Source organism: Peromyscus maniculatus, chromosome 3 (assembly GCF_049852395.1).
Source record: "Peromyscus maniculatus bairdii isolate BWxNUB_F1_BW_parent chromosome 3, HU_Pman_BW_mat_3.1, whole genome shotgun sequence".
Classification (NCBI taxonomy): domain Eukaryota; kingdom Metazoa; phylum Chordata; class Mammalia; order Rodentia; family Cricetidae; genus Peromyscus; species Peromyscus maniculatus.
In genome coordinates this window covers 5,773,942-5,800,886 of record NC_134854.1, presented here as the reverse complement: position 1 = coordinate 5,800,886, position 26,945 = coordinate 5,773,942, and the positions used below count along the sequence as shown (strand labels likewise).

Sequence of the window (26,945 nt, the reverse complement as noted above, 5' to 3'; positions counted from 1 at the left end):
TATTCCCAGGGTATCGCAATGCTCCTATGTATGTGGATATTATATAATGGCTAAAGAAGATTAAACAAAACCATCTTCTCAAACAGTCACAGTTTTTACGATGAAAATATTCAAAACCTGCGTTGAAACTTCGCTTTGCTCTTTGAGTCAGGGCCCTATGGCCTGGACCCTGAGACAGTTTTCCTGCATTTCCTCCAAGTGCAAGGGCTGAAGGCAGATGTGAGTCACCACACTTGGCTCAGAGTCTTGTCCTCTCACCTTTTAAACAGAAGTCACTGTGGGGCGTCTGTGGCCACAGTGCTGCGGCTCACCCAAGGTCCCTGTTGCTTCCCACAACTTGGTGCCTTGGTCAGCCTCTCATTACTACTTCCCCTTCCCAACTCTTTCCAGTCACCCGTCCATGTCAAAACCAAACTAGCCAATCCGGAAAGATGCTCAGAGACGGAAGAGCTGCCATGCTCTCTTCATTTCCATCCACTGAGTAAGAACTGCTAAGGTGGATCTTCCGGTGATGGACCCAGGGATTACCCAGCGCTCTGCAAGCTTCCTGACCTTTCCCACGTCTCGGTTGGCCCCTGGAAAGTTTAGACATGTAATTACAAATGCGCATCCCTGCAGTTTGACAGCGAAGATGACCTCAGCTTCCTGTCACTGCACTAATGTTAAACAGCGGCTGCCGATGGGAAATAGATTAAGACATTAAAAAAAATCAGCTGACATCGCTGAAGAAGGAGGTGCAAAAAGCAAAACAGAGACTGTACTTGCTAAACACATTTGAAATCCCGAAAAGAAGAGGTTCTTCTTTACTCTTCACTGAAACAGGAAGCAAACCTTAGTCCTTGATGCAGCAGTTCAAATGTAGTCGGCACCAGAAGAGAAATGGTTTGGAATAGGGATGCCATCCATCAAACTGTGAAAAAAGATTCCCTAGTAGTAAAAAGAAAGAAATACTTCACAAAGGATGCGTGGATGCAAAGCACCAGTGAAAACAACGGCGGTCCACCCGCCCAAGCTGATTATTTTAATGCTCATTACAGAAAATGTACTCACTCAGAGAGGAAAACAAATCAGCTTTGCATTTTAACTTATGGGACAGAAAAAAAAATATGTTTTCATTAGTACATTTGAAGCTTAGTATGCGTTTGTCTTTTTTTTTTTAACATTTCTATTAATGATTTCCTTTATTCCTTGATATCTGTCTCACAGGCTGTGACAAATCCTAAATATAAAATACCTTCAACTGTGCCAAGTAGGTAAAACTGCTCGAAGAAGCCAGACTTTTGTTCCCTTCAGGAGAAAATCTGACTTGCATTTGTCTTGAGTGATTTATGCATTGTAAGCTTAAAATGAAATACAGCTGTTTCCCTTCCCTATATTAAAACGTGGTTTCAAATTTGGAAGACACAGTTATCTTTTGTCACCAAGGATACTGGCATAGTTACAGGAGACAGAAAAAAAAAATTGCTATATTGCCCCCAAGTGGTGTCTTCTGGTGCTGCATAAATAGGCTGAGCTGTCTAATATAGAAAGGAAGAGATTAAAAGTTGAAAAGGAGGAGGACTGGATCTGGTGGTCGGGGAGGGCTTGGAGGAGTGAGGGGAGGGGAAGCTGTGGGTGGGATGTATTATACGGGAGGTATATAAAATATAAAATAAAATAAAAGTCATCAGCGCTTAGGCAGAAAGTTTGGTCTTTTTCTTTCATTGTATCGCACATATTTATTGTTAAGGAATTATTCTATTGTTTGTAGTTATTGTGGTAGGAATGTTGTTAAGCATAGATACTGAATGATGCTAATTCATCAGTGCAATTTAAGTTGCCTAGGCCACAAAATTATTTGGGATGATTTCAGAATTTGCCAGTCATTGGATATTCTTTCTCCACTTAAGAACGCACACAAAGCTTTTGTAAATCACTATGGAGCTGGTACTGACTTTTAGACCCAGCATGTGAGACTGTTACTTCTGTCCTTTTGTGCTACTTCTGTTGGCTGCATTATGCCCTGTTAACCTGAATGCCTTTGACTTATTTAAATGAGCTAATACTGCGATCTAGAACCGAACAATGTCTTTTGTTTCTCTTAGCACTGAAGGCAGAGATGAATTGTCTCTCAGAATTCTGCATGCACGGTCAGAGCTGCGTTCTGTACCATGACAGCACAAAGGCACGCTCCCTTGCCTTGCTAATTCTCTCTCTCTAGACCTCAGTGTGTAAGGACACCACCTGGACGCGTACACCTCACTCTACCCTTAGTAGTATCACACAGATGTCCTCTCTCTCTGTCCCCAAGCCTGTGCCTTCAGTTCTAATGCACTCTGGGAAGCACATCCTTCAATGCTGGGAAAAGAGACTGCAAACGGAAGGGAGCCCTGGTACCCTAGCCACAAGTGTGCACTTGCGCACGGTTCCCCTCTACTCAGTGTCCCGACACTTGGTGTCTTGTCTTCCAGAATCCATCAATCCCAGGCATTGCAGAGTCCCTCCTGAAGGTCACTTCCAAACTGATGCTTTGATAGAAATTTCTAATACAACAGTTCATCCTCGGATCTTTTTCCAGGTAGATTTGAAAGGTAGGGGGAGTCCTCTAGGTGTCTGGCTACTTGGTTCATCCCTAGGAAGATTTTTACATTCAAGTCACAGAGCCAATCATTATCTAAACGCAGAAGTCACAAAAGAAAAACATTATGCTAAAGAAACAATTTCATCTTACTTTACTGTGAAGGTAAAAAGAAATGTGACTTACTGTATAAATAGGCCAGTGATGACTCCTTTCAGAATGAATGATAAACAAATATTTGATTGCAGTCTGGCTCAAAGGGGAGAAAAATGTATCAGCAGTATGAAAGCTGTAGGGTTGGGTATGCAGGATAGGAAGACATCTTAAAGTGCTGTCTCTACAGAACCGCGAAGGGATGTAAGGTAGAACACTACCTTTAGGATACGTGTGGCCACAGGGAAGTATTTCAGTCCCATTAACAGTTTAAAGATGTATAAAATAATAATAGTTTTCATATAGGTTCAGTGAGATTAAAAAAAAATCCCTTCTGAGATTTTTACTGGCATCTCCTGTGGGCTACACATTATGTAAGGTTCCGGTAGCAAAGAATAAAGCCACTGCTTTTGTGGAGTTTATTCTTGTACATATTGATAGACAGAAATTTGAAAATAATTATACTTAAACAAATAAATGTCACTATAGGGTTTTTTTTTGGTAATGCTAAGAATGAAATGGACAGATGAGGAGTAAATAATAATTGCATTATTCACTATATGAGAGGTAAAGAGATCTTCCTAAGTGGCATATGGACTGTTGAAAACAAGTGTCTTTTAAGATTTGGGGGTAAGACACTCCCAGTAAAGTCTCCAGGTAGGAGGGAGTTTGCATATTCCCAGAACACTACAAGCTCTGAGAGAGCAACTGGACTGGACGCTGCAGAGAGGAGGCCAGAGGAAAAGGCCAGAATGGAGTCACACAGGTCTCCCAGTCACGGGAAGCTTCAGCCCCTCCCCCTTCCTGGCGATTCAGTGCCCAGGGACTGGCACACTTGCACCTCTTTAACCCACGCTGCTGCTGCGTGCAGAACAGACTACTCGGGATGCTGAGTAAACCACTCACAGGCCAGTCGGATGGGATGCTGGGAGCTTAGAGCAAGTGGAGGAGAGGGTGGCCCAAAGGAGAGGTAAGGACACATTTCAGAGGTAGAAACAAGAATTGGTGTTAGGATGAGAAAGAGGACGAAAGGGGGCGTGCTTGAGGAGGACTCCTCACAATCATTTGAGCTATAATGACATGTATTTACTGAGAAACCAAATGGAGGAGGCATCAGATGAAATAGGGGTGTGAGTGTTCTGTGACCTCCCTACAATCTCTTCTTTCTCTCTTGTGGTCTCATTACCTATGCTACACCCCCAGATACACATTGAAATCTAGTGTCAGTATATAAGAGAACATGTAGCTTTTGTCTTTTTGAATTTGGCTTATTTTTTTCTTAATATAATGATTTCTAATTCTGTTCATTTCCCTGCAAGTGTCATGTTTTTTTATTTTTCTTCACAGTTGAAAAAAATCTATTGTGTACTTGGACCATGTTCCTCTTCCATCCATCTGTTGGTGGTCATCTAGGCTGGTTATGTTTCTTAGCTATTGTGAATAGGGCAGTGGTTAAACATGAATGTGCCTCTGCAGAGCCAGGGCACAAAGGGGGATAGTGGGAGAGGGAAACTGTGGTGGTATTGTGTTCCCCGAAATATTGTGCACCCTAATAAACTTATCTGAGGCCAGAGACAGAACAGCCACTAGATACAAAGGCTAGAAAATGGTGACACTCGTGCCTTTAATCCTAGCATTCCAGAGGCAGAAATCCATGTGTTCAAGGATACAGCCGAGCATGGTGACTCACGCCTTTAATCCCAGGGAGTGATGGCTGAAAGCAGAAAGGTATATAAGGCGTGAAGGCCAGAAACTAGAAGCATTTGGCTGGTTAAGCTTTTAGGTTTTGAGCAGCACAGTTCAGCTGAGAGCCATTCGGATATGAGGACACAGAGGCTTCCAGTCTGAGGAAACAAGATCAGCTGAGAAGTTGGCGAGGTGAGTTTAGCTGTGGCTTGCTCTGTCTCTCTGATCTTCCAGTGTTCACCCCAATACTTGGCCTCAGGTTTGATTTTATTAATAAGAACTTTAAAGATTCATGCTACAGGAAACAAATAAGGAAAAAATATTTACAGAATTCCATAATGAAACTGTGGTGATATATTGTATACCCTAATAAAATATGCCCAAAGATCAGAAAACAGAACAAGCCATTCAATTAAACATAGAGGCCAGGCAGTGGTGGCACACACCTTTAGTCCTAGCACTTGTGAGACAGAGATCTGTCTCAATCACTGTGAGTTCAAAGCTACCCTGGACTACATGAGATTGACTCAGTCTAGGAGGGAAACAGAGTCAGACAATGGTGGCACACACCTTTAATCCCAGCACTTGAGATCTCATGCCTTTGCTTGGGAAGCACACACGCCTTTAATCTCAGGAAGTAATATGGCAAGGCAGAGAAATGTATATAAGGCGTGAGGAAACAGGAACTAAAGGCTTTTCAGCAAAAATGTCCCTTTCAGCTAGAGGCTTTTTCAGGCTGAGGAGTCCTAGAGGTAACACATGGCTTGTTCCTTTGTCTCTCTGATTTTTCAGCATTTATCCCAATATCTGGCTCCAGGTTTTTTTTATTAAATGACCATTTAACAATTCATGTTACAGGAAACTCACTGCTTTGTTGTGCTATCATAAAAATGTGGTAAAACAAATATATCTAAAGAAACTTTGTGGAGAACTGTGAATGACGAAGTGGGGAGGGGACAGGTTCCCACTCTCACAGAAGCTGATCTATCTATCACACAACTGGCTTTCTCTTCCATTCACTGCTTTTCTTGACTGTGGCTTGGCCACTGATCTCTGTGGTGAGCTTTTGGCTGCTTGGTTGGATAGTGTAGCCTGGACTCATTCACAGACCTGGCTGTCAGGGTCATGAGGATGACTTTGTTCTATATCTCCCACCACAAATAGCAAGAGAATATTCCTTCAAGGTCAAGTTCTTTTTAAGATTTGGATTTTTCTGGCAGATTGAGTGTGTACTACTCTTCAACACACGCATCCTCAAAGATAGACCATGCCCCAACTCTTCACACCCACAGATTTGACATCACTTAGACAAGTATCTTAGGAGATGTATGAAGCTGATGTCTTAGTTATTGTTCTATTGCTATGAGGGTACACGATGACCAAGGCTGCTTATAAAAGAGAGCCTTAGTTGGGGGCTTGCTTACCGTTACAGAGAGTGAGCCCATAACCATCATGGTGGGGAGCACAGCACCAAGTATGTAGACACGGCACTGGAGTAGTAGCTGAGAGCTTAATCTTCTCCACATGTGGGGGTGGGGGTGGGGGTTGAGGATGGAATGGAATTATGCGACCTCAAAGCCAGTGATATACCTCCTACAAGGCCACATCTCCTAACCGTTTCCAAAACAGTTCTGTTGTTTTTGACAAAATATCAGTCGTTCAATTTTACCAATAAAGACTTGCGAGCCAGACCCTGGGGTGAAAGCCTGCTAACTGAGAGAGGCAGAGAAAGCACCCAACTGGCCTTCCTTCTCAGCTGATGCTCCCCCAAACCTCTTTTCCTACACTGTCTCAAACCAAAAACTCAAACTCAATGTCTCTCCCTTCTACTTCCTGTGCATCTCTCTATCCGTCCCCCTGACTTCCTCTTACTCACCTGTTTTTATTTTTTATTTTTACTTTTCTGTTCTTGTTTGCCTCCTGTCAACTGGTTGTTTGCTCCACCTCTTGACCTATGGTTGACTTTATTCAACCTGTTTATAATATTCTAGCAGAAAATTCTTGGATTAAAGGTGTGTACTGGAGCTGAACCACAAAACTAGAAGCAGATTTTTCCAGTAAATAATGCAATCTTGGGGTTCACCGTGTGGTCAAATATCCTGCAACACAGTTCCACCAACTACAGACCAGGAATGGAAATCTATGAGCCTACTGGGGCCATGATCATTCCAACCATCAAGATGAGACCATCCTGGATTTCACAGCTCCAGTGGAAGATGACCTCACAGGACAAAGTCAGAAGGACTAACTGCTACAGAAGGAACCGACTCACAGAGGGAAAGGTCATGAAATTGAACAAGACATTAGAACTTTGTACTCAAAAGAATGTCAACAAGCACCAGAAACTGGAAGATGAAGGAAAGGAATTGTCTCCTTGAGCCTTAGCATGAAACATGGCCCTGGGACACCTCGGTTGCAAGTTTTTTTTTTTGCCTCCAGAACTGTAAGGAAGTCCATTTTCTTATGCCATGTCACCAATATATCAGGTATTTGTCACAGAAGTCATAGGAAGTGAGGAGTTTTGTGTCTTCACAACAGGGCCTTTTATCTTCAGGATTGACAAAATAAAACCCAAATATGAGAATAGGGAAATATTTAAATCAGACACAAGAAACCATGAGAGAAGAGGGAATGGGTATTTTTTTCTGATGGCTTTTCTATTAGAAAAGGCTGCTTTTCTAGTGGTTGCATACCTTCACCTTGAAAGAAACAGAAACACAATTTCCTCAGCAACATTGGTGGGGAGTGAATACATCTAATCCAATTCTTCAGGCTTGCATGAGATGTTTACATTTGATCATGAAGTCAAAAACAACTGAAAGAAAAGGCATTGAATATTTCCATAATCTCCCATGGCTAATTCAACTCACTTATTTTCCAAAACTGTTCAAAGAATGACTAATTTATGCCTGCACCATGGAAAAGGACTCCTAAGAGAAACGCTATCTGCAGTGGCAGAGAAATATGGATTTATAAATAACTGTAATATAGGACAGAATGCAATAAATGACTCAGAGACACTCGCATAGTGAAGAATAGTGGCAAATTGTTCAGCCGGGGGAAAGTCGGGCAGACTTCAGAATGGATGACATTTCAGCCTCATTGGAAGAAGGAGTAGGAAGGAAGGAAAGCCTAGTAAAGCAGAGCACCTGGGGCATGCGCTTGGGGTGAGCTCTTGTTCCAAGTCCCGCCCCCTTGCTGCTTCTATAGCACGATAAGGTGAACAGGTTTACTCCACCCCAGGCTTCTCATCATGGTGCATTTCACAATGGCTCAAAAACCAGGGGCTGAAACCATGAAGCAATTTTTCTTCTTTTCGGTAACGTTCTCAGGTATTTTGTTACAGCAACAGAAAACTAAGGAAAGAAGTATGGAGAGAGTAAGTGGGAGCGAGGAAAAATGATGTACAGCATTTCTAGACCAGATAAAATATTTTAAGGATCAAAACCCAAAAAGCTTGAGCCTCGGGGGAATGTAAAATGTAACACAGTTGCCACTTTCTATAGTTCTGAAAGTGTTCACTTAAATTGTTCCATCAGACACTTCTGACATGCTTGGGAAGGGGGGTGTGTGTTTATACCTACTCTAAGGAGGAGGAAATGAAGATTCATGATTCTGTGGAGAGGAGCCTGCTAATAAATGTCAGTTAGGATTAGGATCCGGTCTCTAGTGACTAGAATGTCTTAATTACCCCTTGGCAACTTGAGGTACTGAGCAACCATTTATAGTCCCTTCGGGAAGTATGTCAACGCCTGAGGCAGGCATGCCATGCTCAAGTCCGTGCCTCACACAAGTTGCATGCTTACCAAGTCCTTACAGGAAGGCTGATTTAAAACATTTCAGTAAAATAAGTGTGGGTGTAGCAGCTTTCAGATTTTACAAACAAAAAAAAAAATCGAGAAGCAGAATTCTTCTTCTCTGAGATTTCTTTTCAAATGTTCTTGTGTTGTTGCTCTCACTACAGTGAAACCAGTGTACACAGGGAGAGGTGTCTGTAAGTCAGATGGCTTAGACTTCCGGTTAGTTCAACCATATACAAACAGAAGGCCTTGACTGGCTGTCACAAGATTGGCAATGGACTAGCCACTTAGTTTTATGGATTTAAAAAAAGCTTAAAAATGTTTAGCTATTACTGCTTTGTTTTCACATTTTAAAAAATGCACTTTGTAGTACTGAGGATAAAAGGCTGTACTGTAATTGCTAAAGGTTCCTCTCCCCTGTGAGCTGAGGAAAATGTGGTTCAAGTTCAATTTCATAGAGATGACTCAGTAGCCATGGAAAAGACAATACATGTTGTCAGAGAATCAGTAGTCAAACCTCAGCACACACTAAGAAAACATCCATTTGGGCTAGATAGCATTGCATTTGACCAGATATTTAACTGTTAGCTTTCAGATGTTGAAAAAAAATAACACCCTAAATGTTCATTTAAAATAGTGTATGTAAAATACTGAATTTTGTTTATGTAAGAGTTGTAACTGGCATAGGAGCTGACTAAGAACATAGCAGAGGATTGTAATGAAGCTAATGTAGATTCGCCATGTTAACACTGCAGCACTTGAGTTAAGGTTATTGATATATCATTCTCTTTGCTGTACCACCAGAACCCATTATCTTTTATTTTTATTATTTTAAATTGTGTGTGTGTGTGTGTGTGTGTGTGTGTGTGTGTGAGAGAGAGAGAGAGAGAGAGAGAGAGAGAGAGAGAGAGAGAGAGAGAACAATTTCCCTGGATCTGGAGCTACAGATAGTTGTGAATCACATGGTGTGGGTGCTGAGACTGAACTTGGGTCCTCTGCAAAGGTAGTGACCTCTCTTAACCACTCAGTCATCTTTCCAGCCTACAGAGCCCATATATATGTATATGATTTATAATGAATGTTTTTCTTTCTCCTGTGCTTGAGCATGAGACTTGATAAGATCTAAATGAGATCATCTGCATTATATATCCAAAATATACAAATAGTTTTCTTTTTATTTCCTTACACTTTATGGACATATGAGATAGTAATCTTGTGTGTGTGTGTGTGTGTGTGTGTGTGTGTGTGTCTCGTATAAACTTATTTGTGTGTATGTGCATGTAGGTACCCATGTATGCACATGTAAGTGGAGGCCACAGGTCTTCTTGGATTGATTTTCCTCTTTAGTTTTTGAGACATATTTTCTCATTTGAACTTGGTGCTCACTGATTCATTTAGGCTGATTGGCCAGTGGGTTTCAGGGATCTGCCTGTCTCTGCCCCCTAGTGCTGGAGTCACAGAAATGCATCTCATATCCATCTTTTAAGTGGGCACTAATGATCTTGATTTAGACTTACATGAATACTTGCACAGCAGGTACAGGAACACTTCCCCTCACTTTGAAATAGGAATCCTAATGTATCCTATTTGCAATTTTTAATACTGCTTGTCACAAATAGTATCTATTAACATATATTAAGTATCAATGTGTAATAATAAAAGATGAAAAGTTTGCAGATGAGCTGTTGGGTCTTCCTGAGGCTTAAAGAAGGGTTCTATTTTAATGTCAGTGGAGAGAATTGTGACCTGCTTGAACAATGGCATTTATGTAAAGAGAATAAGTAGGTCTATACATAGAGAGTTCAGTGATAAAACCTTTATAACTTTAGCTTTTGCTCTTTACTGTGAAATCTCCCTGCTCCTTTATTTCCCACAGAGAAAGTCTGGAAGGGATAATAAAGAAAACCTAGCAGTTCTCTGAGAAGGTTGAATATAATGCAATCACAGTTTTGCCATTCAAAGCAAATAGTTAAATTTTTATGCTTTTCACGGCCCTTTGTAGTCCTGTATTCCGCTTCTCTCCAGTTCTCTCACATTCTTGTGGGAGAATTCAAGATGTTTAACTGTGAAACTGCTTCAATCACACAGAAGCTGTATTCTGATATTCTAAGCTTAGTATGTGCATCAAAGCTTCAGGTTATTAAAAAGTACGAATGAATAACATTATTCATGTCCCTGGAAGCATAGAGCTTATTCTAGTATTTAAGCTTTTGATTTAATGCCAAAGAATGTGCAAAAAGTATCCTAATTTAAGTTAACCTAATTCAGTTTTTCCACAGTTTACCTAAAAGTAAGCCATTTTTCAACAAACTAAAACAAACAATGAGAATTTTTATATCCTTAAATCATTTGGTTTAACAAGAAATTTTTCCCCTTGATCCAGGCAATTTAAGTTGCTAAAAAGTTTTCTTTTTCCCAAAAGGTGATTAGGGTATATGCATTACTCAAATAGTTGAACTGATACTTTAGAAATGTGGTTGTAAAGGCATGTGCTTGAAAAGTATGATAGTTTCAAGCCATCTATTTCTCCGGGAAGTGAAAATGCAGATAATCATCCGCATGCATTTCAGGGTCTGCCCACATCACTAAGGGGAGTACGGTATGAGAACGGAAGTCACACATGAGCTTTGCAGCCCAGTAAGTAGCCTTGCTGCTGTAACATGGTGTTGGTTGATAACACGACCCTTGGGGCTTTCAGCTCATGACTTGAATTCTCAACCTCAAGTTTCCTCTTCTATACATCTGGATAGTAAGCACCCTTCTCTGAGTACTTCTAGTCTAGGAATACAAGCAGAATGAGGAATGTAAAATGCACAGTCTCGGCCCCGTAGTCTGCGCGGCTAAGGTTAGTGCATGGTGGTGAATGCTGTGTAGAATAATGTTCAAATAATACATTGAAGAAAAATTAATCATGGCCTACATCTCTAGTTGTCACTTGTCTTCCTTTCTCAAAGCCTTTTTACTCTTCTTCATCTTAAATTCTATTCTGAAATATTGTATTTTGCACTCTTGTCTCTTCAACATGTAAAGAGGACTTCTTTTGGGGTACAGAAGCCTAACTTGCTCTTTGTTTCTTGGCCTGACCTATGGCATGGAGCAGATACTTACCTCTAGGCTAGCCACATCCAAAGTTGTTATCTTCAAGCTGTATATCAGCTGCCCTTGGGGACACATAAAGGCTCCTCCTCAAGGGTTCCACAGCCATATGGACAGCTTCCAATGATTCCTAGTACATTCCTAGTACACGTGCTTCTAAGATGCTAAAAGCTTGATCTTGCTAAGAAGGTATCTCTGAGTCAAGTTGCTATTCCTGGCATAGGCACTTTCCCAATCTTTAAGAGAAAAAAAAAAAACCTAGCATTTACCTGGCCCTAGTATTTTGATGATGATTGTTCTATAGTGAAAAATATTCACACACTCACACACCCTATATTAGGTTCTGGTTTTATTGGTTCATCAAAATTCCTGCCAAAAGCAACTTAAGGAAGCATGTTGAGCTCACAATTCCAGAGGACGAGGTCCATCATGCCAGAGAGGGTCTGGTGGCAGGAATAGGAAGGAGATGGCAGGTCATAGTCTCACAGTCAGAAAACAAAGAGCAGTGGCTACTGGTGCTAGGCCTACTTGCTTATTTTTATTTGGTCTGACAGTTAAAATGGATCTCCTCACCTCTACTAACCTAATGTAGAAAACGCTCACAGACATGCCAGATGGAATGAGTTTTTGGTGAGTCTAGAGCCTGTCAAGCTGACCATGAATATTAACCTTTACTCCTACCCCTACAAAAAAAAATTAAATACGACAACAGAAACTACTTTCAATTATTTATTTTAATAATAATCTCATATCTCATGCTAAATCACTATGTAGTTCTTTTTTGTTGTTTTATATTGTTTTGTTTTTTTCTCCTCCTCCTCCTTTTTTTTTTTTTTTTTTTGAGGCACAGTCTCACTGTGTAGATCTAGCTGACCTGAAACATGCTATAACATGTTATGTAGACAAGGCTGGTCGTGAACTCACAGAGATCCTCCTGTCCTTCCCTCCTGAATACAGAGACTAAAGGCATACACCACCATACCCAGCACATGATTCTTTTTAATATACTTTGTGGGGAATTCAAAGTATTGAGTCATGTTGCTGTAAGTAAAGTCTTCTTTATATATCTATGTATTTATGTGATCAAATTTCATCCATATTTCTATTAAAATATTATTAGTACTGATGCTGAGTTTATATCATTTTAATACTAAGAAATGTGTTTTCATATGGACATATGAGTTATTTCAATAAAAATAAATATACCCATCTGAAAGGTGTATTTTCGGTATGATTTTACTCTTTTTTTTTTTTTTTTTTTTTTTTTTTTGGTTTTTCGAGACAGGGTTTCTCTGTGTAGCTTTGCGCCTTTCCTGGAACTCACTTGGTAGCCCAGGCTGGCCTCGAACTCACAGATATCTGCCTGGCTCTGCCTCCCGAGTGCTGGGACTAAAGGCGTGTGCCACCACCGCCCAGCTTGATTTTACTCTTTAGAACAGAAATTATTTGAGATTTATAATATACTTCTCTTGTCCTAAGCAATTGTGTATGGCCAATAACTGCATCAGAACTCTTTGAAAAATATAAATGGGTTTTTTGTTTTCATTTTTGTCCTTATAGCTTATGTATGATCACTGAAATTTTAGAAGTTTCAATATATGGCATATTTTAGTTGAGAGTTATAGAACAATCAAAAGATTTGTAAACATTGTAAAATTCTAAAATATTTGTATTACTTTAGATACATTTTCAGGAGTCTGCAAAACAATCTGGTTAGATTAAATTCAGAGATCCCTGCTGAGTCTCAAAAGGCCAGAATAATCATCCACCAAGAACAATAAACTTAAATTCCAGCTACATTAAAAGTATGTCAAATGCATCTTTATTCCCACTTTAATTTGGACTAAGAGCCAGGAAGCTTGGCTTCTGTATATATATTTTCTTTTTTTAAAATTTTATTTTACAATACTATTCAGTTCTACATAACAGCCACAGATTTCCTTGTTCTCCCCCTTCCTGCCTCCCTCCCCTCCCCCCCAGCCCACCCTCCTTTCCCAACACCTCCAGATCAAGGCCACCCCCGAGGACTGAGATCGACCTGACAGACTCAGTCCAGGCAGGTCCAGTGCCCTCCTCCCAGATTGAGCCAAACGTCCCTGTATAAGTCCCAGGTTTCAAACAGCTATCTCATGCAGCGAGATCAGGACCTGGTACCACTGCCTAGATGCCTCCCAAACAGATCAAGCCAATCAACTGTCTCACCTATTCAGAGGGCCTGATCCAGTTGGGGGCCCCTCAGCCTTTGGTTCATAGTTCATGTGTTTCCATTCGTTTGGCTATTTGTCCCTGTGCTTTATCCAACCTTGGTTTCAACAATTCTCGCTCATATAAACCCTCCTCTTTCTCGATAATTAGACTCCCAACGCCCCACCCGGGGCCTAGCCATGGATGTCTGCATCCAGATTCCTCAGTCCTTGGATGGGGTTTCTGGCACGACTATTAGGGTGTTTGGCCATCCCATCACCAGAGTAGGTCAGTCCTGGCTGTCTCTCAGCCATTGCCAGCAGTCTTTTGTGGGGGTATCTTTGTGGATTTCTGTGGGCCTCTTTAGCACTTTGTTTCTTCCTTTTCTCATGTGGTCTTCATTCACCATGGTCTCCTATTCCTTGTTCTCCATCTCTGTTCTTGATCCAGGCGGGATCTCCCACTCTCTTTCCCTCGACCCTCACCGTTCATTGCTCCCACTCATGTCCAGGCTGTTCATGTAGATCTCATCCATTTCTCCGTCATTGGGTGATCCCCGTGTCTTTCTTGGGGTCCTGTTTTCCAGGTAGCTTCACTGGTGATGTGAGTAGCAGTCCAGTCATCCTTGTTCCACATCTAGTATCCTCCTATGAGTGAGTACATACCATATTTGTCTTTCTGAGTTTGGGTTACCTCACTCAGGATGATTTTATCTAGATCCATCCATTTGCTTGCAAACCTCATGATGTCATTGTTTTTCTCTGCTGAGTAGTATTCCATTGTGTATATGTGCCACAATTTATTTATCCATTCTTCAGTTGAAGGGCATCTAGGTTGTTTCCAGGTTTTGGCTATTACAAACAATGCTGATATAAACATAGCTGAGCAAGTACTCTTGTGGTATGATTGAGCATTTCTTGGGTATATGCCCAAGAGTGGTATAGCTGGATCTTGAGGGAGATTGAGTCCCAATTTTCTAAGAAAGCACCATATTGATTTCCAAAGTGGTTGTACAAGCTTGCATTCCCACCAGCAGTGGAGGAGAGTTCCCCGAGTTCCACATCCTCTCCAGCATAAAGTGTCCTCAGTGTTTTTGATCTTAGGAACTCAAAAATTAGACATCAAAACAACCAACAGTCCAATTAAGAAATGGGCTATAGAACTAAACAGAGAATTCTCAACAGAGGAAACTCAAATGGCTGAAAGACATTTAAGGAATTGCTCAGCATCCCTAATCATCAGGGAAATGCAAATCAAAACAACTCTGAGATACCACCTTATGCCTGTCAGAATGGCTTCTGTATATTTTAATTGAGTGTCCTTAACTCAATGAGTGGGTAAGTTGAGTGAGAACCTTAAGAGTTTTGTTTTGTTTTGTTTTGTTTTCCTTCTGAGTGTTGACAGACATCTGAGACCCTTGGCCTTAAGCCTCATGTTACCTCATTTGTTTTCTCTTCTGGATCATTCTTTCCAACACTGGAGCTTTCTGTGTACTATTTCACACCTTGGTCAAATAACAACAAAGCCCAGGATAAGCCTGCTCAGAGATAAGGAGACCATGAGGACCTAAGATAGAGCCAGGTGGTGTTTGCACTGTTTGCAGGAAAGAGTCAATAGAGCAAGGGAAGAATTCTTTTTTGTTTGGTTTCATTTTGTTTTGGTAAGTCCTGACCATGAAAGCCAAGCAGCATTCTTTTGGACCTTGCTGACACAAATTAGCAAGTGTTAAAGCCTCACTGTTGTCAAGAGAGGGGCTAGAAAATGCCAGGGACTTGAATTTCTTTTCAACTGTGTTAATTTGCATAGTAACAAGACATATTATTATTAACCATTCTATATGTCCAGTCTACTAGTGTTAACAATAGGTATATCATTGCACAACCGATCTCCAGTGCTTTGAGCACCACTGAATAAATAACAACCTCCCATTCCCCTTTCCCCTCATCCTCTGTGAAGCACCTTTCTCTTCCTATGCATTTGACTCCTTTAGATACCTCATAGTGAGAGCATCTGTGGTTTATGTAACTGAATTCTTTCTCATACAATGTCATCAAGGTTCATCAGCTTTGTAGTGTGTTACAAAATTTCTTTCCCACTTAAGGCGGGGCAACACCTGTGTCTCTAGAGAGAACTTTTTCTGATCCCTTCATTTGTCAAAGTCTACCTGCTGTCTCCACCACTGGGGAAAACTGTTGGAGCTATGAGCATGAGTACAGATATCTCTCTGTGATCTGACTTTCAAGTCTTCTGATAGACCTCCCAGAATTTCTGGGGCAAATGATAAATCTGTTATTTTTGGCTTTTGAGAAATCAACTCTTTACATTTCAGTTACAGAGTTTGAATATCATAATACCTTCACATCTTTCCTCATATCTATTACTATGTATGTTTTTAAGATAATTATCAGATAATAATCATCCTAAGTGGCTATGAGGGCTTGCCTTGCTGTAGTTTTAGTATGTATTTCTCCAGTAATTGACAGTATTGACCATCTTTCCATATATTTAATGCAAATACTCATATTTAAATTTCCTAGTACTCTTCAATCAGAGAAGACAAAATCTCTCTCTCTCTCTCTCTCTCTCTCTCTCTCTCTCTCTCTCTCTCTCTCTTATTCACAGTAACACTAAAGGAAATCGTGGGGAACTTTAGTAAAGTACAATGCTGTGGCACATGTGCCCAGGTTCAAAAATATATTAGTGTTCTGCCAAAGTTTTTAGTTAGCCAAGGACATTACTTTAAGAAAAGCTAATATTGGTTAATCTTCCATCTTTTTCTCTAGCTCTGGGATTGAATTTCCTTATCTCAAAAATCCTCTCAAACAGTCATAAGCTTCTGTATTTCAAAGATGTTATTAAAAGTCAGTAGGGAAAAATGTATATCCTTTCACTCTCGTGAGATGTAGGCAAGAAATTAATATTGTGTAGCTTGTGTGTCTGGAGTATGGCACTAAGCCTAAGGTCTTATGCTCTGCCAATGAACTATAGCCCTAGGCCAATGCATTGTTTTAAAACTGCATTATCTAGATGCTCTAGTAAACAAATTCCTTCAGTGAAAGTTTCTGAGGCATCTATAAGGTCATATCTAAGATTCCTCATTCAACAACTTTACTAAACACTGATCTCGCCTCAGGTACCAGGATGTCAAAGGTAAATATGGTAATTCTTGGCCTAAAATATCCCAGTCTAATGTGAAGAGCACACAAAAAAATCATCAAGTTTAACATAGAATTTATTAATCAACATGTGTTCATTGAGAACCAATCAATCAATCTAGAATAATTTGTCCAGTCTCTCATGAGAGAATAGAAATATTGAAATGGCTATGAGGTATGCAAATGAGGTGAATAATTAGTACACTTTGGAAGTATTTTTAAGGTATCAAATTAATAGTTGAAACTTCCCTCCAAATATTTTGGTTCCTTCTCAGCTTCCCCACCTTTCCATTTTCTTTCTTTTTTTCCCCATAACTTTTTTATTGAGTCTTTGTGTATTTCACATCATGCATCCCAATGTCATTCATCTCCCAGGCCCCTCATATCCACCCTCTGCCCTTGCAACCCTCCCCCAAAATAAAAGAAAAGAAAATTTAAAGAAAAAAAAATTCATTGTGGAAGCTGTAGTGACGCAGTGACTCTCACAGTATAGCCCTTAATCCATACATCTTTACTTGCAGATTTTCATTGCAATAAGTCACTGGTCTGGTTAGAGTCTTCCAGTTTCTGCTACACTATCAATACTGGGTCTTCACTGGGACTCCTTTTGGATATCTTATTGTTGCCCTGTGTGGTGGCAATCCTGCCACTATGGGTCTGCAGGACCAGCCACTTCACGTGCTCCAGCATTTCATAGATATAGCCTTGGATCTGAGTCTGTGGAGGCCCACAAAGGTTTCCTAGTGAGATCTGAGCTTGCTTTACCGAGCAGGGCTGCATTAGGGGATGTTTGACCTGACCACGTGTGTGGTTACCAGGTGATAGGAAAGGGTCTGTATTTGGCTGTGCTAGGGGGAAGTCTTTTGCTCCACCCCTTGGCATTTCTATAAAAGACCCTTTCAAAGAGACAGAAGGGGCTGGTGGATAATGATCCAGGTCCTCCCGAGGCTATCCTGTGTTTCTATTTTTCTCCCCTCTATCCTTCTATCTAAATATTTCTTGCTTCTCCCTCCTCAAGAATACTCTGGGGGAAAAGTGAAAGGGACCTCCCACAGAGAAAGGGGTAACTGAGTATGGATTGTAACTGCATGGGTCAGCCCACTAACTCTCCCTCAATCTCACCAGGAGGCTGAGCTCTCCAGCACTGCTCTGGCTAGTTCACCAAATGCAGCAAGCAGCAAGAAGGGCCAGTTCTCCTGCTCACATGCCCTCAGGCATGTTCTCCCACACCTACATCTTCAGGGCTAGCTTTCTGGAGTGCTGCAGTTGGTGAGGAGCAGATCTAGCTTGCCTGCTCTCCACACTTCCATTTTCAATATATAGTTTTGTTTCACTTATTTGTATCTCAGTTGCTTAAATGGATTTACGTTGTAAATGCTAACACATCTCACTGATTATTTTTTGAATTTTTAAGTACAAAGGAACAGTGATGTTTAAGCTGCCCATCTTTATAACTATGATCGTACGAGGCCATTTTCCATACAAATTTACTTATCACTAAATTTGGGTTTTATAATTGCATTGACAGGAAAACAGGTAGTCTGTAAAGAGTGTAATGGCATGAAAGGCTTTAAGCATTCTGTTGCTGTTGCTTGCTTAGTTTTTGTTTGGGATTTTTGGAGACGGGGTCTCACTGTATAGCCAGCCTAAACTGACCATAAACTGACCACCTAGCTCACACATCCTTCACTCTGTGATCTGCCTGTTTGTACCACATGAGTCTTGGGATCAAGACGAGCACCATCACATCTAGCTTTAAAAGTGTTGAGTTTTTATCCAAGGCCCTGATTTCCTTGGCAAGCTACCCTGTCCTATTTATTTAACTTTAACGATGTTTACTGGGGATAGGATGTAGCACTGTTACAAAGAACTTACCTAATACGCACAAGGGCAACACCTAGCACGCACACACACACACACACACACAAAAAAAAAAAAAAAAACCAGCATTAGCAGTAATTGTACAAAGACAGAGGAATCGAGTCTGCTTAATATTTAGATTGTGTCTCCATGTTTCAACTGAGCAGAAATGTAACATTGCTCCTCTCGATATTTGCGGGTGACATAAAATATCTCCCAAGTGAAATGTTTTTTTCAAGTACGGATACCTTTGGATTTAATTAACAGCAAATTGTTTCTAATTTGATACATTCTGATGAGGTCATCAAGTACACTCTGTTGTTCGTTGTGCATCTGAGTACACTGAGATGCACAGATCTCAGATAATTTGACCAAGGAAATATAATTAGCACAGTCATTTACAGTATAAACAGAAATAGGAATGAATCTCTTATTTAGTCTGAGTGATTCAGTTATGGGGAATGATAAATGTGTTGTACTCTCTTTGGGAGACTTAAGGCAGGTTGATGACATATGTGCACATACACATTCAGCACTTGCTCGACCCTCCTTTTATTTCTCACTTGTGATGTTTGTTGACACTGGGCTGAGTAAGTTAAATAAGTCTACAGAGTAGGAATTGTTACAAAGTGTCACAGTGTGGCACAGAACCAGAGTTGAGCCTGATACTTTTTGGAGTGTTACCACAGTGCTGTGAAATGTGTCCCCAAGCCACAGAATGTAGGCTTCCCACAGAGTAGAGAGCTCACCGAAAGCAGAAATGAATTAATTGAATAGACTTTGTGTTCAATGCTTACTATTCCTGTTATAACTTAAGAAATAACCATTTGCACATTAGGGGAATAAATAAATACAAGCCCCAAATACTAATTTGCTCTTCTCTATGGAGGGTATAATTTGACACTCAGTCTTGTACATCATATATGCTAGGCAGAACTTTTCAACATTATTATATCATCAACCATAAGCTCTGTGACATTCAGGTGACATTAATGTGGAAAGAATGCATGAATGTCATTAGCAACTCTTCCTATTAATATGGTGAGTTGAGTAAGATTTATGTTGCTTTTATTTAGAAACACACGGTGTTATTCTATTTTGACTCAAGGGTGTTAACATTTTTACTGTTAGCATTAATTTGTTTTCTTTTAATTATACAATTACTACATTCATTTTCCTTAGTAAAATGGAAAAATAGCTCAATTGCCAGATGTTGATGATATGTTCTTAGGGTCTTAATGTCTGGTCTCATTAGGTTTCTGGTTTTGGCTTATAAAAGTTTATGGACTCAATACTTGTTTATGTTGGGAGAATTTCACTGGCACATTTTAAAGATACGGTTACCATTTTCCATAGATGATTTCTGCCAATATTTGTCCTTCGTTATCATCACAACAGACGTCTTCAATGTGTGACTTTTTGCATTTTGATAGGTTTAGCCTATTCTTCCAAAAGCATTAATCAAATATCTGCTGCATGTTTTTTCAAAAAATATTTTTTGTTCTTTATCTTTGAAAGGCTAAGTTTACCTAGAGAAAGTCTGTGAATCAATAAGATTTGGTTTATATTTTTTTTTAAATATTGACTTGAAATTTAATGCTAAGCATCTTCAAAAGGTAGTTTTGTCTTATGGTTTTTAATATTTAAGTAAATAAGAATAGCTGCTTGTGAAGCTAACAGTATTGTCCACAGGAAGACATATACTTCTCTTACTTAATACCATCTCATCTTTTTCATCACAGGAAATCTTATATTAAAATGTTATTACAAGCCTGTGATTCTCTTAGATTCTTTTCTGGTTGTCTAGGTCTCCCAGAGAAAAATGAGATGAAGAAAAACAGCTTTGAAAAGATATTTTTATTGATACATGCAGAAAATTAATAATTAGAAACCAAATATTTAAATTTCATACTTTCTACTGGCTTTCAAATAATTTTTTTCTGTGCTGGGTGCACAACTCTCTTGTTAGCGGGTACTAACCCATGGTGCAAGTAAGAAAGCGGAGATTCAGAGAAGTGAATGGCGAGTGCAGGTCCCTTACTGAGAGAATCAGAACTCAAGCCAGGGGGCTCCGACTGCAACCCTCACCATGTCAGGGCACTGTCCTTCCTGTGGTTCCATACTACAAGAAAAGTGAAATGAATAAAGAATGTTAAGTTAAGATTAATGTTAAGATTGCATGGACTGAGCGATGGTGGTGCACACCTTTGATCCCAGCTCTCAGGAGGCAGAGGCAGGCAGATCTCCATGAGTTCGAGGCCAGCCTGGTCCATAGCATGAGTTCCAGGACAGCTATGGTGGTTACACAGAGAAACCCTGTCTGGAGAAACTAAAAAATATATAAATAATAAAATAAAATAAAAAATTTAAATGCAAGGTATGTGAACATTTCTTTTTCCTTGTGACTTGAATTAAAAATATTTAAATCTTAGATTCTCAAATTTTTCTACTTAAAGTTTTGTTCTGTTTATTGAAGTGGACAGGGAGACATAACCTTCAGATTACTCATGTTGGAAACAATAGGCAGATGAAAATATATTTTGTTCTGTCAATCTTTTGTTTTTTCCTAGCTGCAGATGTTTTTTGAAACATTCCTGAGGACAAGTTCACCCCTGCAGGCACTGGATAGCATGAAAGAAGCAATTAGCAAGCTCCTGCTGGTGGCTGAGGTGTTCAGTAAAGCATCTACTCTGGGACCAAAGACCATCCATAGGTGAGAGAGAGACAGAACAGACATACACACACACACACACACACACACACACACACACACACACACACACAGAGAGAGAGAGAGAGAGAGAGATTCTAAAATTTACTAGTGAAAAAACTTAGTCGCCGGAAGTAAATAGAACATGGAAATGTTTTTGTCAGTACGTGATAATATGATCTTCTAAACATGTATGGCCTAATTTATAAATTCTAAAACTTCAGAGTTCCTTACATGCCATTTGTTTGTATTCAAATGGTGTGACAAGAAATAGAACACAGGGTTTTAACTATTTATTGTTATTACTATTATTGCTACTACTATGATCTTTTCAGCAGTCTTACTGTGCAGCCTAGACTAGCCTGGAACTTATCATCCTCCTGCCTCTACTTCCTAGTGCTGGGACTACAAGCCTGTTCTTGGATCCTAAAGATAATTTTGAATTTGTAGCTTCCTTTCAAGTATTTTCATCAAATATACTAAGTATTGACCATGTATAGCTTTACCTGTACATAATACATTTATTCTAAAATTTCCCAATGACTTCAAAACACTGAAATAGGAAAAACTTTTAACAAAATTCTGTCACCTCTACTCTCCTAGCTCAGCTTGACAACAGCTTGTTGCCTTTGTTCTAGGATAATTGGTCAAGTTTGCCAAAAAACGGGAGAGGTGCTCGGTGATTTGAGCTCATTCTTATACCTTCTGCATGCATTAGTGTTAAGAATAGAGGACCTGGACATTTCTCCCCATATTAAGGTTCTCATGGAATAACATCATTGGTTACTGTGGTGTGCCATGGAGAATAGAGGCATTTTTGAACTTTCTCTAATGAACAAAAGAGACTCAAGTCCAACACTCCGTTTCATGTAATTTTCTATTATCCATGCCATTGGCCTTTAAATTATGGAAATTTAATTGTATCAATTATAAATAACGTAATACCAGATAGCAGAGTGAGTGTAGCAAAAAGAATATGTTGTCCTGTTACTTTGTGTTTTTCCTTCCAGATGTAGACAGTGTTTTCAGCTTTTAACTTTTGATATTGGTTATGGAGATTTGGGAAATCCTGTAGTGCTCCAGGTGAGTATGTAGGATGAAGCATGTGTATTTAGGGTGGGGGTAGGGTGTGTATTTTCATTCACGGTTACCAGTTGATTAGTAACACCTTCCATTACAGTCCTTCCAGGCTAATATGCCCGTGGCTCCTAGGGAATTAGTGAATTCTAATCACCACGAGACATACTAGGACAAACATGGAGTTTTCCATAGTTCCCCTGAATTCATGAACAAAGACATTAATTAGTCAAGTATATGTTCATGGGAAAAAGCAGGACGCAGGGCATATCGATAACAGCAAACAGGAGATGACCTGGGGGACTCTCATGGCATCATGAAGAGATAGTTCTGTCGTTCTTTTTCAATTGGTCATTTAAAAAGCCATAGGAACAAGAGAGACTGACCACTGGAAGAATTCTTGCCTGGAATGCACTAGGCCCTAGGCTAGTAATACAAATAAACACATTGTTTTTCTATTTTAATTTAAAAGCATAAAATGTCATGTGAATTTTTGAAATGTTTTCTGATATGTATATGTAAATGTGGGTGGTTTTTAGTTTGTTTTGAGTTAAAACTCTTTTAGATCACTTTCCTCAGCATAGTTTTTTATCTAAAATATTCTTCAATGGTTAGAAGACAAAAACAGTGGTTCAGCTATTTTATAAAAAGCTGTCTATTGCGCTCTAGGGTAGGAAGGAAAGGGGAACAGACTTATGGGTAATCAGAGTTCAACTCCACTGGAGTTTAGTTTTTTTTTCTAAACTATGATATAGAGAATACAATTACAGAAATATTGCATGTTTAAGATTTATCTATAAAATTTAGAACCTTTATGAAATTTTTAATGGCCATTTGCCTTTTTGATGCCTAATAGCTGAAATTAAACTTTTAAAAATTTGTAGTTTTGAAAAAATGTTATGTATTATCTTTCATGAACAAATATTTGTGAGATATAAAGAGTTTCAAGATAAGCTAATGCGACTTTGAAATAGTTCATGCTCCTCTACATTGAAAGAATGGCATCTTCCTAAGAAGCATTACACGTTTATGAAACTGTTAGCCTCTGGAAGACCACTAGATGTCAGCTCTGGTCTACAATCTAACCTGAAATAAATCATGCCTTAGAATTCATTTCCCTGTAAGGTCTCCTCTACTTCTCTTCCTTCAAAGGTACATGAGCATTTGAAATTTCAAGATGATGAGAAGTTCAATTTGGAGGACCAAAATACAGAAAAAATCCTCTTAAAGGATACTTTCAACTTCCTCTTCTCCAACACATCTTCCCTTTCTGTATTTTCTGAGATAGTGCAGAAGCTTTACAGAGCCAGCGTATTTGAGGTGAGTTCATACGTGTATATGGACAGTGGTTTCTCAGCCACTAGTTATTTTTATTGTGCAATTTAAAATGTTAATACTTTATTTGAAATTAATTAATAATTGTTGTCGATTATCTTGTGCTTCTATATTCTGACTTGAGGACCACCATCATTTTATATTGACTAAGTATGCGTGTGAAGGATTGTGATGAGAATGAAGTGAAAAAGTTCCTAATTATTAAGAAACAGATGTAGATATTTTCAATGATACATGTGTTTATGTACTTTAGAACTTTACAAAGAGTCTTTGAAGGTAGTCTAGAATTACAGAGTACTCCAGGATGACTTCAGGGAAACTGAATTAAAACATTAATTTGCTTGAATATTCGTGTCCGTTAACATTTGGCTAGAGGCTCGCAATCAGGGTGGAGTGCTTCAGAATGGTGCTGGGTTGGTTGTTTCTATTGTTTGCATGTATTGTTTGTTTTTTATGGCAGGCGAGCACAGTGTTCTTATACACTAAAAAATCAGTGCCAGTTACCATAATATTATTCCCCAAATGTCTTTCTATTTTGAAACTCATATTTGATGAATTTGGAGGAGTATGTAAAAGATTTCACAAAGGCTCTAATGGTGTCTGTCACACACACCTTGTCAGAGCATCACTCTTGATCTCAGAGATGCTCTAGGACACAAATGAATGTGGAAAAACCTGGAGTGGTAAGTGGCCGGCCTGTGAAACTCTCCAATGGCAGAATTCCACAGTGGGGTTCGTGTCCAGATACTCTTTCATTTTTTTCACCTCTATTGCTCTGAGGGCCCAAGGAGAATCTTGCATTCCCAAACCATGGTCACACACATCCTCCTCTCTTGTGCTCATCTCCCTGGCCTCACTACCAAGGTACCACTGGGTGAGTGAAGACAGCCAATCTTGTCAACTATGAAACTTTTTTTGTGTTTGGATGTTATTGAGACAACATATCATCTCTATGAATTCTACAGCTTTAATAAGTTTAGCTGTTATAGAGTTTGATTGATTTGTTAGGTGGGGGTTACTAGGGGAAAGATGGCTTGACTGTTTCATGATTACTTAAGGCTTTTTTCCTTTCTAGGATGGAAACTATCACAAGGAGTTAAATAAGTGCCTGTCTTTAGAGGAAATTCACTCAATTAGGACCTTTGTAAAGGAACTTGGGAGTCTGGGAGAATTCCAACTGGTAAAACAAAAGTGATATTTCTTTCCACTTAGTGACTGAGATTGTAACATTAAGAAATTAGCTATAAGTTGCCTGACTTTTCCTTCAAGTAACACACAGCCATTTCTTTACAACACAGACTGTTTTGTAGGCTTTTGTCCTTTTGAGAAGATGCATAGGCTTTGCTATGAGCATTTGCTAATAATATGTGACTTAACAGAGGTAAAGGATATGACATCATAGTAGCTGCTAGGGTGGGACAGTTCTCTAGGGAAGATGTTGATTTTTTTTAAAGAAATTTCTCTTTTAGTTTTGAGGCCTGAACATGTAACCAATATTTATTACTTTTTATTATTCTTTTGATTTGAGAAAAATTAAATATATTTGAATATAATAAAACCTTTAAAAACAGCCTAAATCTTTTTTTTAATTTATTAATCTCTCATACATTACATCCCACCCACAGTTTCCCCTCCCTCCACTCTTCCCAGTCCCCCACACACACTCCCCCATCTTAATTGATGGTAGCAATATTGCAAGTATGTGTATGTGAATGCTCTTAGCAGCTCTTACTGGTTTCAGGTTGCAAAGGGGCATTTTTTTTCCTCCCTGGAATTTTTGGTGTCTTTATCAGTTTATTGGCCAATATCAAAGCATAATTGATTATATATGAGTGTTTGTGCCCAATGTATTTTATTTCTGCCACTAATATAGACTATGATGAGTTTATATTTTTACTTAATGTTTGTTCATATAAAACTATTTTAAAATGGTATTTAAAACTAATTGATGAGTTATTAATCTGATACAAGGCTGAAATATTCCTTGTCGGTTTTTTTCAACCTATATATATATAAGTTACTTATATGAGTTATAACCAGTTCACCAAGTTAACCAATGAATGACTGAAACTTTTTGATACAATTTAGCCCCATATTACACAGGACTGAAAGCAAGCTTAGGACTCCAGCGTAATTTAATCAGCATATTTATCATTTTAATTGGTTTGCATGTAATAAATGACAGTTTATCTCAACGTTTTAGGAACCACTTGCCTGTCAGGAATTCGTCACTCAAAACGCTGTGAATGTAGACAGCCTCTGTTGGGATGAGAGAGGAAAGAAACAAGGGCCACCTTCAATTTCCTGCCTCTCAGAGTAGAAACAAGATAACCAATTTCCTCTTTTTTGTGAGATTAATAGTTCTCACCATGGCATAATTCACTTGCAGGGCAAAAGGACTTCTCTTCCCCCCGGCCTTTCTTCCTCTGTTACCTCGCTCCCCGTAGGTTGGAAGGAAAGATCTCTGTATACTCATTGAGGAAGGGGAAAATGACTCCATTCATAAATATGATCATCAGTAACTTTCATAATGTCTTAAAAAGCAACATTTGCCTTGAAAACAGTACCAACTATTAAAGTTAAATAAATCTATACTGACCAGTAGATTGTGTTTGTTTGTACCTATGTGTGTGTACATACAAGAACACGTGTACAGAAATATGTGTGGTGGTCCACAGACAACCTTAGCTGTCATTCTCCATGTGGCATCTGCCTTGTTTTCTGAGACACTCTCTATTGGCCCAGGACTCACCAAGTAGCCTGGGCTGGCCAGTCAATGAGCCCAGGGGATTTATCCATCTCTGCCTCCCATGCTGGATTCTGTAGGAGTTCATGCTTGGCTTTTCTGGGCATGAGACTCAGGTCCTCACACTTTCATTGAACTGAGTTATCCTCCCAATATTTAAAAACGTTGAGTTTTTAAATAAATAACTGCTCAACAAAACAATATCTGACTAAATATAAAATAGTATTCATAATACTACATTTCAACTTACTTTCAAACTTTCAACTAATTGTTTTTCTTCTGCTAATGTTTTCTTTGAACATTTCTTCTCAGCTCTTCCCATCTACTCTTCCTGGGATTCAATCTGTGATGCGTGAATTTTATGATATGTCAACTCTTGGCTCCGTCATGTCCCAATACTGGTCTCTTTTAAATGTATTTGAACAATTTTGGCCCATGAATAAAAAGGAACAGCTACATCCACTGGAATGGTAAGAGAGCCACAAATTTGAATTGTGCAGTCCAAAAATTCTTAAGCTGAAAAGATTGATTTCAAAAGGCTTGCCTACATTAAAGTGAACAACACAAAAGAAGTATGCCCAAAAAT

The 26,945-nt window shown here is 39.2% G+C and overlaps 1 protein-coding gene across 9 annotated transcripts in view; it reads left to right on the top strand.

Annotated features, from left to right (window-relative positions):
- Positions 1–26,945, top strand: part of Cped1 (cadherin like and PC-esterase domain containing 1) — a 294,083-nt gene that overhangs the window by 127,401 nt on the left and 139,737 nt on the right. For all 9 annotated transcript variants that reach the window (XR_013049666.1, XM_006994487.4, XM_006994486.4 and 6 more), the window contains 5 exons: positions 21,062–21,204; positions 22,212–22,284; positions 23,431–23,598; positions 24,689–24,793; positions 26,672–26,829. Coding sequence is in view for 8 of the 9 variants with exons in the window: in XM_006994487.4 (XP_006994549.1) it covers positions 21,062–21,204; positions 22,212–22,284; positions 23,431–23,598; positions 24,689–24,793; positions 26,672–26,829 (647 nt within the window). In the remaining variant the exon portion in view is untranslated. The remainder of the gene's footprint in view (positions 1–21,061; positions 21,205–22,211; positions 22,285–23,430; positions 23,599–24,688; positions 24,794–26,671; positions 26,830–26,945) is intronic.